Source organism: Danio rerio, chromosome 24, assembly GCF_049306965.1.
Source record: "Danio rerio strain Tuebingen ecotype United States chromosome 24, GRCz12tu, whole genome shotgun sequence".
Taxonomy (NCBI): Eukaryota; Metazoa; Chordata; class Actinopteri; order Cypriniformes; family Danionidae; genus Danio; species Danio rerio.
Window position 1 is genome coordinate 43,487,715 of NC_133199.1, and position 13,949 is coordinate 43,501,663.

Consider the following 13,949-nt stretch of genomic DNA (forward strand, 5'->3'; position numbering starts at 1 on the left):
ATGAGTAATTTAATAAATAATATGAATGACACATGGCATGACTACTGTTTTTACATTACTGTAATGGTTGGGTTTAGGTTTGGGGTTAATAAAACACAATTTAATGTGTAATTGTATAAATAATATGAATAATACGCTGTATATTTAGTGTTTTTACATTACTGTGAGGGTTGGGGTTCGGGGTTAATAAAATACAATTTAATAGGTAATTTAATAAATAATTTGAATAATACTCTGTTTAATTACAGTTTTACATCACTGTGATCATGATGGTTTGGTAAATAAATAATTCTTGTTTGCTTCCCACCGCAGCTGTATCCCTTTTAGCAACAAGCCCTTGAAAGTCTGCAGAAACTGTGTGTTTCTGTTTCTCAATGTGCATTAACTGGACAGAAAGCACTATTATGATGCAAGCACTGATGATGCAAGTGTGTGATATTGTCATGCATTAAGAAAAGCCACACCTAACATGAAAACAAGATCTGACAAGCGCCCTGCAGCATTGAGCAATGCCTCCAGATGAAGCATGAGGAAAACAGCGGGCTCACCCAATGTCTTGACGGCGATCTGTCGGGTGAGCGGCGGCGGCAGGTTGATGCACACCAGATCCACATCCGGATGCAGCAGCACGTCATCGATCCGGTTGGTGTAGAAAGGCACGTTCATGTCGCGCGCGAGCTCCTCCGCCTCCTCCTGCGTGCGACCCCACAGCGCCTTCACCGAGAAACCCTCGCCCTTCAGCAGAGGGATGATGACCCGGGCCGTCAGGCTGGTCCCGAACACACCCACACCGGGCAACATGACCGGACAGAGGCTCACACAACACCTGAGGCTGCGGGACACCCGGCGGGCGCGCGCTCGAACCCGTGCACGGCGATGACCATTGCGTCCTCGCGCTTTATTAACGGCTCAAATTCAAAACAAATGAGAAAATCAACAACTATTCATTCAAATGAACCAGGATGAAGGTGATAATCCAGCCTGCAAATATTTAAAATCAATATACGCGATGATGATGATGTAATATTAACGTTATATCTCCACTGAATCCTCCGCGTCGGTTTCCGCGCGTCGCGTTCATTCGGTATCATCATCCGGGGTCAATATGAGGCGTTGAAAATGATATCTTGAATGATTAAATGTTGCTGTAAGCGTCTCCGAAGCTCTCGGTATCAATATTGCGATCATCTACTGCGGCCGGTGCAGAGTTCCGCCCTCTCCGTTAACTCCTTCACTACCGGACGCTTTAAATACTATGGCGAAGGCTTTGCGCGAGAATATTAATATCGCAGGGTGACGTTGGAGAAAGCGCACGTTCTGATTGGCCGTGAGTATGTGGGCGCTGGGGGAGTTGGCGAATTGTGTGTTGACAAAGGCGGGGTTTGGGAGTATTTATTGCGTTACGTAATAGGACGCGGGAAGGTTACCTAGCAACGTCAGCATGGTTTAATGCGTAATATTTGTAAGCAAAGCCTACGCCGTAGTAGGAGATGAGAGACAGCGAAATCTGCACAGCGCGATTGATCACAGCGGGACTCTGAGATCACGATTATTCCCTTTAAAAAGATACATTAAATAGAGCGCAGTGAGGGATATATACATATATATAATTAAATAATATTTATATTTAACAATTATTTAACCTATAATGTTTATAATAAATATCAAAATTCTTGACTGGAGAGACTAACTTATATCATCAAAGGCAAGCAGAAGGACTTTATCTTTGGGAACCATATATGAATATTATGTAAATTGTATTTGTGAACATGTTTTTTTATTTCTATTTATTTATTTTTTTTTGTATTATTGTTTTTGTCATGCACATGTATATATTGATTATTATATTTTTTACCTATGCTATTAAAATGTGTATATGTGTGTATGTATATGTGTATATACATATATAAGAAGGGTGTAGATATGTGCTGTGTAGGCTGCATTGTTGTTGTATGCCTAGTTAATGGGGAGAAAAGGGAAAACAATCAATAAACATAAGGAAAAAAACATATTTAAATTATTCATATTTATATTAGAAATTAAATCTCAAACATTAATAATAATAATAATAATAAAATAGTATTTTTATTTTTATATATATGTGCAGTGATGAAAACACAATAACCTTGAGAGATCAGAATTTATAGTTGTTTAAAAATATTTTAGAAATTAAATAGAGCACAGTAAGGAACTAAAGGCTGATTATATATATTTAAAATAAAATTAACATTAAACAAATAATGTTTACATTTACCTACGTTTATATTTAATCATTCACTCATTTTCCTTCAGCTTTGTTCCTTTTTTTAATCTGGGGTTGCCACAGCGGAATGAACTGCCAACTTGTCCAGCATATGTTTTACGCAGGGGATGCCCTTCCAGCTGTAACCCAGTGTGCTGTGAAACACCCATACACACTCATTCACACACACACACTACACTACAATACACTACAGCCAATTTAGTTAATCAATTCCCCTATAGTGCATGTGTTTGGACTGTGGGGGAAACCCACGCCAACACGGAGAACATGCAGACTCCACACAGAACTGCCAAATGACATAATATTTACATTTTATTACACTTATTTTTTATCTTTTTTTATAATAATATAGTTGATAAAAAGTGAAATCTTAACCTTCATGACTGTAGGAATGTCACCATCTTGGGCTTATCAAAATACAAAAAGATTAATATATCAAACATTAAACATTAACTATTTATATTTTCTACATTTATAATAGTTAATAAAGTGAACTTAAACTATATTCAACTATAAAACATTATATAAGATGAAGAAATACAAATATTTTAGCTTTTTTTTTTACCTTACCTAAATATTTTGTTTGGCAGAATGGTGGCGCAGTGGTTAGCACTGTGGCCTTACAGCACAAAGGTTGCTGGTTTGAGTCTCGGCTGTGTTGGCATGGGTTTCCTCCTGGTGCTCTGGTTTACACCCACAGTCCAAACACATGCGCTATAGGGGAATTGGGTAAGTCAAATTGTCCATGTGTGTGGTTGATGGAAGGGTATCTGATGTGTAAAACATATGCTGGAATAGTTAGGGGTTCATTCCGCTGTGGCGACCACTAATTAATAAAGGGACTAAACCAAAAGAAAAATGAATGAAGGAATATTAATATTAATGTAAAAATATAAACCATTACATCAGCAATAAAGTACCTCAAAGCCCTAACTCTGCACAGTTTCCTAAAGCGATGTAAGCATGAGTCAATATTCAGATGGAAAATACAGTAGCAGCGAGTCGATATCTGTCTGCTTCTGCTGCCGGGGGGTTTCTGGGTTTCTCCTGAACCTGCTGATACAGAGTGAGAGAGGATGATGAAGATGAACGAGTACTGTGAATCAGGAACGCTGAATCTGAGCTGTGATCTCTGTGTTTGTCCATCAGTGAGTTCATGAAGATTTAATGAGTCGCTCGTGTGTCTGTGATCTGACTGGAGATCATGTGCTGATCATCTGATTGCGAAAAACACCAAAACCCCAGAGCAGAGCTGCTTTAGAAACAGGATGACACCCTCAGGAGATATTCATGTGTTAAAGGAGACCTATTATGCAGAAATCACTTTTATAAGGGGTTTAAACACAGTTGTATGGCAACAGTCTGAATATAGCAGCATCTATCAGTCAAATTGTATTCATTGTACTTGTTCCTAATCAAACCTGACATTCTCCCTTTGTACGTGTAATCAGAAGGGGAAAGCCCCGCCCACTAGTGCCCATCTCTCCCTCATTAGCATAGGATGTTAGTCTTGTTTTTGAATCTGCCACTATGCTGACACACAGGCATTTCTGGCTCCGCCCTCTTCTGAAAAGAGCACAATCTCATTTAAATTTAAAGCGACAGACTCCAAAACACCACAATTAGCCTACAAGGATCAGTTTCACAGAGGTAGAAACATTATTGGTGTGGTATTTTGAGCTAAATTGAGTTGTAACTTGTTTACATCTTGTATAAAGAAGTATGATAGGTCTCTTTTAATCCTTCTACTAATAATTCTGTGCGATTATAGTTGAAGTTCAGTGTTAATTGTCTATTTTTTTAAATGACTACAATCTAATATAAAAATTAGCAATTATTCCATAAAGTCTGCATTGAAATTAAAGTTTATTTATTTTAAAATAATATACAATGTTTAATGTTTGTATATAATATACACTCAACGGCCACTTTATTAGGTACACCTTACTAGTATCGAGTTAGACCCCTTTTGCCTTCAGAACTGCTTTAATCCTTCATGGCAGAGAGTCAACAAGGTACTGGAAATATTCCTCAGAGATTTTGCTCCATATTGACATGATAGCATCACAGTTGCTGCAGATTTGTCGACTGCACATCCATGATGCCAATCTCTCGTTCCACCACATCCCAAAGGTGCTCTATTGGATTGAGCTCTGGTGACTGTGGAGGCCATTTGAGTACAGTGAACTCATCGTCATGTTCAAGAAACCAGTCTGAGATGATTCTGTATGACATGGTGTGTAATCCTGCTGGAAGTAGCCATCAGAAGATGGAGACACTGTGCTCATAAAGGAATGGACATGGTCAGCAACAATACTCAGGTAGGCTGTGGCGTTGACATGATGCTCAATTGGTACTAATGAGCCCAAAGTGTGCCAAGAAAATCTCCCCCACACCATTACACCACCAGCACCAGCCTGAACCGCTGATACAAGGCAGGATGGATCCATGCTTTCATGCTGTTGATGCCTATTTCTGACCCGACCATCTGAATGTGTCAGCATCAAAATAATTATTCTCTAAAGTCTGCATTAAAATTAAAGTTTATTTTGCTAGCACATTCTTAGTCTTAATTAGAAGAATTAATCTGTTAAATGAAATCACTTTGTTTTGCTAAACTTTATTAGCTTTAATATCTGACCATGTGCTTCTGCTCTTGAACAGCAGTCATTCTCTGATGATGTCAGTTTGACAGATTGGCCAAAATATGCTAAGCCACTCCCCCTCTTACTTGGAGCACAAAGATGAAGCCCCGCCCCTACTGAATATTCAGTTACAATTAGAAATAGGTCATTCGTTCATTTTCGGCTTAGTCCCTTATTTATCAGGGGTCGCTACAGTGGAATGAACCGCCAACTTATCCAGCATTTGTTTTGTACTAGTAATGGGAAACAAACCATACACTCGTTCACACACACACACACACACACACACACACACACACATACACACATACACTACCGCCAATTTAGTTAATCAGTTTCCCTTTAGCGGATGTGTTTAGACTGTGGGGGAAATCGGAGGACCCGGAGGAAACCCACGCAAACACGAGGAGAACATGCCAACTCCACAGAAACGCCAACCGACCCAGCTGGGACTCAAATCAGCGACCTTTTTGCCACAGTGCCAATGTGTCTGCTGGAAATAAGTCATCATGCTGAAATAAAAGTCCTCAGACACTTCTGGCTCATGTCGACTTCAAATAGTATTAAAGTAACTAATATTTTATTAACTATTAGTCAAGACATAAAATAAACTGACCTATATATATTCAGACTTAAAGTTACTTTAATTCAACCATTAGTCAACATATTATTATTTTGACTGGAAATGACACCGGCTTCTCCAAAAAAGATAATAATACCAATAAAAAGAGAGATTATAGTGGAAAATTATATATTTCTCAGCTTTTATTTACATTTGAACAAAAATTTTAAGTCAGAATTTGGCAGGGCTATGAATAATATCAGGCTTGACTGTATGTATAAGATCCTGAGATGTACAATACAATAATCTTTCTCTATCTTATCTAAGCTGCTTTGTGTTTGGGTGCAGGGCTCGTTTCAATGTTTATTCCCTGATCCTGAAGCCAAATGAACCAAAGCACAAATATCGATCAGGCTGATGGATCTTGACCTCTCAGACCACCACAAAATCAATAACTGCATCTGAATAGTAAATGAGTGTTGATGTGCTGAATCAGGAGAGAGAGAGAGAGAGACCGCCACAATCTGAGCGAGACTGAAGGAAGTTTTAGGCGCCCCCTGCTGTTCAATACATGCAGGTCACTTTCATTCTCTAATCTATATGACTTAAACAAATTTCTAGATTTTTTTTTTTTTGGAGACATCTTTGTTTTAATTAGTACTTAAGTTCCACTGGTGCATGCTTATTAATTGATTTTAATATATGCAGATATGAAAAACAAGAAAAAATATATGATAATGCAGTTTATTTAATATTGGTCTTATGATAAAGGTTTAATTAAGATGTTCATATTTATTTAGCTCTATAAACATATGGAAACTGTCTATTTACAATTTCAGATCAAAATATTGCAAATAATAAGCATTTTTCCTATTTTAAATGGCATGCATATGAAAAAACTATATATATATATATATTTATTATTATTATTATTATAATTAAAGAAAGCTGTTTTAAATGAAGTTCAGTAATTTGAGTTTATTAAAATGCTGTTAAAGTGCACTATTGCATCGTTTCTAAAGCTTCTTTCTCTTCATTTTAATCCAAAAATGAATCAGAAAGCCCTCAAATCATGATTGCTTAGCTCTGCGATCAGGGAGCACTCTCATTGAAATTACTCGGAGGCACAGATTTCACTTTACACTCACTGATTACTGCAGCCTGTCAGGCTCAGATCTCAGATCAGTTCGGAACCTTAAGTTCAGATTGTTTATTTTGTTAAACACAAAAGAAGATATTTTGAAGAATGTTGGAAAAATGTAACCACTGACTTCCTTTACAAAGCAATTATTATGGAAGTAAATGGTTACAGGTTTCCAACATTCTTCAAAATATCTTCTTTTGTGTTAAACAGAAGTAAGTAAATAGTAATAAACAAGTAAAGTGTGAGTAAACAATGACAGAATTATAATTTTTGGGTGAACTATTCCTTAAATTTCCTTTAAAAAGCCCAAAACATCTTAACAACAGTTTAGATTACATGACAATGTGTCCTATCCAAGTCACATCAACAAAACTCAGTAAAATAATAGCCAATCAGAAAACAATGCATTTAATATGCATTGCGTTTGGACCAATGAGGTACGTCTAACTTGGTAAGAACACCTCATATAAAAAAATAAGAGCAACAAAAAAAGCTGGATATATATTTAAAATTGCTTTGTGATGACCTAAATAAAGTTACTTTAAATCCTCGTAAAATGTCATAAAAAAAAAAGTTTGGTTAAAACCAAATAGCCCCGCCCCAAAATAAACTCCATTGGCTGAGCCAGTGTTTAAATCTCGGACACATTTGTAGCTCAAACAAATGCAGAATTGACTGCACGTCAAAACACTCCTGTGACATCTGTCATTGCTAGTTAACCATTCTCTCAGAGGATGACAATATGACAAATCCTTGCTGCAGCTCTGATACGAGCTTGAGGTAATTAGTGTACTGTTATTACTGAAAAGTGTATAATCCATACAAAGTTTGAAGCTGATTGGTTAGTGCTAGTCACATGATACAAATGCTTTGATAATCAGTATAATTTCGACCATTTTTTTCAGAGGAAGACAAGCTGACAAATCCTTGCTGCAGCTCTGATACAAGCTTTATTTATGGAGAAAAGTAAAAAGCGCAGCAGTGTTTGTGTGCTCTGTGTTTGTCTGAGGTAATTAGTCTACTGTTATTACTGAAATGTGTATTATTCATACAAAGTTTGAAGCTGATTGGTTAGTTTGAGGCACATGATGCAAACAATATGTGAATATCGCCTAAATTGGTTAAAAAAAAGGGATTTTCCCCATGAACGTCAACACAGACACGTTGTAAAGTTGTTCCAGCTTTTGGGAAACACATTTATTGCTGAGAAAAGGAAAATCTTGCAGTGCTGGTTCTGATCGTCAGCAAATGTTGTGTGCCGTGTCCTTCGCTTTCAACATACTGTACAACTCAAATAAAAAGTGCAAATACACCTGAAACCACACCTGATTCCAGTGATTCATGCCAAGATGGAGCCAAAACCAAACTTTAGTCCTCATCAGCGCATTAAACATTTCATAATACAAAACACTCAGTAAGTGGACGTCACGCTCAGCCGCTGACGCCTTGATAATCAATAAAAGTATTGCACAATCCTTATCATCCGACACATTCAGCATCTCTGCTGCATCGCCATGAAAAACTCAAACATTCCCTCCACACTGAACAAAAAGCATCTCATATTGGATATGGATTCGCCAAACAGCACAAGAAAACACTTTGTTTTGGAAGACTGGCTCACTGAAGAGTGCTGTTGTTTTGGGTATCAAGCGACAAGCCGATGAACGCAAATAAAAAAGTCTCGCAGGTTCATGATGACGAATGAATGGGCGTTAGGCTTCAGCATTAAACCCTTATGAACTGTATAGAAAACAACTAAAGCCGTCGGATGGTATACGTTTGGCCTCTTGATAATCCCAAACCAATGCCGCACAAGAAACAGACATAAAAACTAGCATAATACCAACAAATAAAAGAAGATAAAACAGTCAATGAGTATAAATTAAAGTGTCGCGGTATGTGGTTGTCTGGCCGTCACATTGACTCTCTCTCTTCTGGAGGGTCGTAAATGTCTCCGTCCACTAAAAACAGGCAGCCGGACGTGATGTTGAGCTGAAACCCAAAGCTCTGGGTTTTCCATGACGCCCCGCGCTGCTGTGGAAAATATAAAAACAGAATTCCTGTTGACTGGGCCGCAGTCCTCTTTATGAATATATGGTGATGACCTCACGGCCACCGCCGCGCACCAACAGGACCCGGTTGAGACCCTCCATCATAACCTCCATAAACTCCATGTCTGAGATGCACGAGTTAAGAATCAATATCATCCTACATGTCCCAAATAATTTGCGCACAGAAAGACAGATGTTTAGTCTTAAAGGGACAGTACAGATGTTTAGTCTTAAAGGGACAGTACACTCCCCAAAACTGAATATCCGTAGTGTTTACCATCCCTCAAGTGGTCATAAAAGAGTGGTTTTCTCCTGTTGAACACAAAACAAAATATTCTGAAGAATCTGGGAAAATAAGCAGCCATGGACATCTTCAGTATATCATGCTTTGTGTTCAACTGAAGAAAAATACTCAAACAGGAGCACGTGGAAAGTGAGTAAATGATGACAGGATTTTTATTTTCGGGTGAACTTTCCCTTAATGATTTTAAATGGTTTTATTTTGTCCCTCAGAAAGTCAAAAATGCCTGAAAGATCATTTATTGTATTATATATCTCTTCCATAAATGCCTGTTTTTGTGTGGAAGTAAAACACATTGTGTTTGTGTGTGCCTTTAAATGCAAATGAGCTGCTTCTTTCCATGACCCTTTTCAATAAAGTGTGGAGGCTTTACAGCTTGTGCCTCGGATACTATAAAAACAATAAACAAAACATCTGCGTGTATTTTAAAAAACATGTCAGTTTAGCTCATTAATATTCATGACCGTTCCAAATATGGTCAAAAGCGAGCTATTCATTCTTGAGGTTATAAATGAGCACATAAAACCATTTCTGGTCATTATTTTACTTAAGCCACACATCAATAATGTTGAAATCAGAGAACAATTTAATTTATTGAATCAATTCACTCTGTGGCACCTTTAGGTTGAGTTCTCTTTTTGTCAGCTGTTAAAAACACACAAACAAGCTGACATTATTGTAAGGATACAGTTTTCAGGACTCTTTTTGTGTTGAAGTAAAACACATTGATTATGTGTGTGCAAATAAGCAACTGCTTTTCCCGCCCCCTTTTCAAAAGAGGGCAGAGCTTTTACAGCGTGTGCTTCAGATACTCTGAAATCAATAAACAACATCTGCATGGGTTTTAGAGGCATGTCAGTTTAGCTCATTAATATTCATGACCATACCAAATATGGTCAAAACCATGCTGTTTATTTATGGGGTAATTCCTGTGGCTATAAATGAGCATATAAAACCATTTCTGTTCATTTTTTTTTTTACATAAGCCACATATCAATAATGTTGATATCAGAGAACAATTTAATTTGAATCAATGCACTCTGTGGCACCTTTTCTTTTACATTAGCTGTCAGAAACACAAACATACAATCTGATAATAGTGTAAGGATACAGTTTTCAGGCCTTACACTTGTTTTTGTGTGTGCCTTTAAATGCAAATGACCTGCTGTTTTCCCCGCCCCTTTTCAAAAAAGGTCAGAGCTTTTACAGCTTGTACCTCAGATGCTCTGGAATCAATAAACAAAACATCTGCATGGGCTTTAAAAGCTTGTCAGTTTAGCTCATTAATATTCATGACCATTCCAAATATGGTCAAAACAGAGCTGTTCATTTTTGGGTTTATTCCTGTGGTTATAAACGAGCATATAAAACCATTTCTGGTCATTATTTTACTTAAGCCACATACCTATAATGTAGACATCAGAGAACAGTTTAACTTATTGAATCACTGCACTTTATGGCACTTTTAAATCAAGTTCTCTTTCTCATCAGCTGTCAGAAACACACAAACACATCTGATATTACTGTAAGGATACAGTTTTCAGGCCTCACACTTGTTTTTGTTTGCGCCTTTAAATGCAAATGAGCTGCTGTTTTCCCCGCCCCTTTTTAAAATGGGACAGAGCTTTTACAGCTTGTACCTCAGATACTCCAAAAACAATAAGCAAAACATCTGCATGGGTTTTAAAAGCTTGTAAGTGTAGCTCATTAATATTCATGACCATTCCAAATATGGTCAAAACAAAGCTATTCATGCATGGGGTAATTCATGTGGTTACTTAAATAAGCAAATAAAACCATATCTGGTGAATCAATGCATCCTATCGCACCTTTAAATTAAGATCCCATTCTCATGACCCAATCAGAAGCACACAAACACAAGCTTCCATTAGCGTAAGGATACAGTTTTCATCGCCGCCCCTGTTTTTCGGTGGTCCAGGCATGTTGAGAAGGACCAGATGAGCTCCCTGTGATTTATTGACTATCACTTCGTTGAGCTTGACGGCCGTGTGCATGCAGCGCACATTAGACTGGTTCCTGATTCACATGTGATGAAGGACAGAGAAATAAACAGAAATCACATTAACACAGATGCTAATTGTTTCACTGTGCATTTTCAACTAACTTAGCAGTGTTTCCAAAGCACAGCTAAATGTTCAATGCTTAGTTATACTGTTTGAATCCAAATGTCTCTATTACTGAAACAACATCCGTTTTCAATGGTAATTGTTGTCATTCTGTGGTCAAATATCTGTATACACTGATGTTCAACTATATAATATATAACTGTATAGCTGTGCTTTATTATATAATACACAATGCATTTAAAATGGCAGCATAAATACATTTGCACTGTAATAAAAAAGCATAATTTACATGATATGTAGCTTATAAAATGAAGCCCCGTTGAGGTTAGTGTGCGCAGCATCAGGATTTGACATGCACAGCGTATGCACATGCCTTTAATAAAGCATATATTAAGACGTCTACACAAAAATAAAACCTGTGCTCCACCTGGTGCCATGCGATTTGAAAAAATGCAGCAAATTTACCACAAACAAGTAAAATGACAAATAAATATTAATAAGCATCTAAATAAAAATAAGGATGACAATCATTAATCATTATTTTCCTAATTACTAATTTATTATCATTTCAATATACATCATTAAAAGAGTACAAAAATATTCCAATAAAATAAATAATCATAAAAATAAATCACAGTGATTTTTATTACTAATATTGCAAAATTATTTTGTCCTGGTGTTGGAAATGAATAATAAATAAATATACCTAAAATGTATTATTATTATTAATAATAAAAATAATAAATATTAATATTAATATTATTTTATTTCTAATTACTGTTTAAATATAACAATACAAATACGACTAACAAATGATAAATAAATGTAATGAATTAATTAATTATTAATACATTAATTAGTATAATTTGTTAATTATATTGCATAATCATCTATTATATCATTATACTTATTTATTATGTTTTATATTTTTATTTATGTTTTAATAGTGTGATAATAGTACATAATAATAATAATAATAATAAAAATAATAATAACAACACCAGCATCAATAACAATAAAAGTAATAATAATAATAATAATAATAACAATAACAACAATACCAATCACAATAATAGAAATAATAATAATATTAATAATAACAATACTAGTAATAATAATAGGTATAACAATAATAGTAATAATAACAACAACAATAATATTAATAAAAATAATAACAACAATAATAATATCAATAATAACAACAATAAAAACAACAATAATAATAATAACAGAAACAGTAATAATAATAACAATAATAATAATAATAATAATAATAATAATAATAATAATAATAATAATAACAACACTAAATGTTCCTGGGCACAACAGGTGAAGGTGAAGCACAAGTTTAAGCTGCACATCAGGTGAAGCGGTGATGGGTGCGAGGGAATGCTGGGATGTAAACACACATGCATGTTTACACACTTCTATGTCTGAGTAATAAACACAGACAGACAGACAGACAGACAGACAGACAGACAGACAGACAGACAGACAGACAGACAGAAATGGTGAACAGAGAATTGTGACTTACAGACTCTCCCATTCACTAGAAAGAGGAAAAGAGGACAGAACAACAGAGACAGGCTTAAACACTTACTTAAAGAGGAAAACCATCAATGCCGTCACAGAAATCTCTCAGAGCACTTCTGCTGAAACTACTGACAACAAGCCAGCAGACTAGACTTACAAAAACTTCTAGGTCATATTTACAATATATATATATATATATATATATATATATATATATATATATATATATATATATATATATATATAAAATTTATATTTTATTATATTATATATATATGTAATAAATTATTAAGTAAATTGTGATATTCATAAAAAATAAACTTAAATAAATAAAATAAAATATTAAATTTGTGTAATTGGAAAGTGGACATTAGGAATATTTTTTTCTAATATTACCAAATATTATACAATTACATAAAGACATAATTACATATAAACACATGATGAACACATGATGAACACACTGAGCTCATGCTCATGTCAAACACTCTTACGCTCGCGCGCGCACACACACACACACACACACACACACACACACACACACACACACACACACACACACACACACACACACACACACACACACACACACACACACACACACACACACACACACACACACACACACACACACACACACACACACACACACACACACACACACACACACACACACACGCATGCATGCATGCATGCAGATGCAATCCACTCAAAGCAGACTGAGAGAGACACTCACGGCTTCATGTTGAACAGATCTCGTACAGCCATGCTAGCATTAGCCTCTGTTCTGCGGCTACGTTCGCTAAAGAGCTTTTCTTTAGTCCAGGTCATGTGGACTCGCTCTGGCGTGGCGTCTGCTTTATCATTCATAGCTGTATGAGACGCTGTGTTTCTGTCGTGAATCAGCTGAGCCTGTGGTCAAACACACAATCACACATATTACAATGTAATCTCACGCCAATTTATAACTTTTTAATTTCGTGACTAATTCATATTAACTTATATGATCTCATTCGTATGATCTAATACGATTTCATACAAGTGACATCATATGAATCTGTATGAATTAGCCAGTTTTCGGAAAATACCTAAAATGGGTATGCTATGAATATACGTGAAAGAGCTACGTTTAAAAATTTGTAAAATAGTTACATTAAAAAATGTAGTTACACTACGAAAATATGTAAAATAGTTACACTATGAAAATAAATAAAAGTTACATATGAAAATATTTAAAATAGTTACACTACGAAAATATGTAAAATAGGTACGTTACGAAAATATGTAAAATAGTTACACTACGAAAATAAATAAAACAGTTACATATGAAAATATCTAAAATAGTTACTATACGAAAATAAGT

General features: G+C 35.7%; 2 protein-coding genes across 17 annotated transcripts in view; both read right to left on the reverse strand.

Annotated features, from left to right (window-relative positions):
• gfod1 (glucose-fructose oxidoreductase domain containing 1) overlaps positions 1–1,224 on the reverse strand; it is a 42,509-nt gene extending 41,285 nt beyond the window's left edge. For all 4 annotated transcript variants that reach the window (XR_012399598.1, XR_012399599.1, XM_073941243.1 and 1 more), the window contains exon 1: positions 549–1,224. Coding sequence is in view for 2 of the 4 variants with exons in the window: in XM_073941243.1 (XP_073797344.1) it covers positions 549–801 (253 nt within the window). In the remaining 2 variants the exon portion in view is untranslated. The remainder of the gene's footprint in view (positions 1–548) is intronic.
• A 6,557-nt stretch (positions 1,225–7,781) lies between these two features.
• slc12a7b (solute carrier family 12 member 7b) overlaps positions 7,782–13,949 on the reverse strand; it is a 107,250-nt gene continuing 101,082 nt past the window's right edge. For 6 of the 13 annotated variants that reach the window (XM_005162914.6, XM_005162911.6, XM_068217266.2 and 3 more), the window contains 3 exons: positions 13,323–13,498; positions 10,870–11,003; positions 7,782–8,790 (listed from right to left, as the gene is read on the reverse strand). In XM_005162914.6, the coding sequence (XP_005162971.1) occupies positions 8,699–8,790; positions 10,870–11,003; positions 13,323–13,498 (402 nt within the window). In that variant the 3' untranslated portion in view covers positions 7,782–8,698. Of the gene's footprint in view, positions 8,791–9,968; positions 10,289–10,371; positions 11,004–12,587; positions 12,603–13,322; positions 13,499–13,949 lie in introns of those variants that run through there. The other 7 variants (XM_005162913.6, XM_005162910.6, XM_068217265.2 and 4 more) reach the window with 2 other exon arrangements.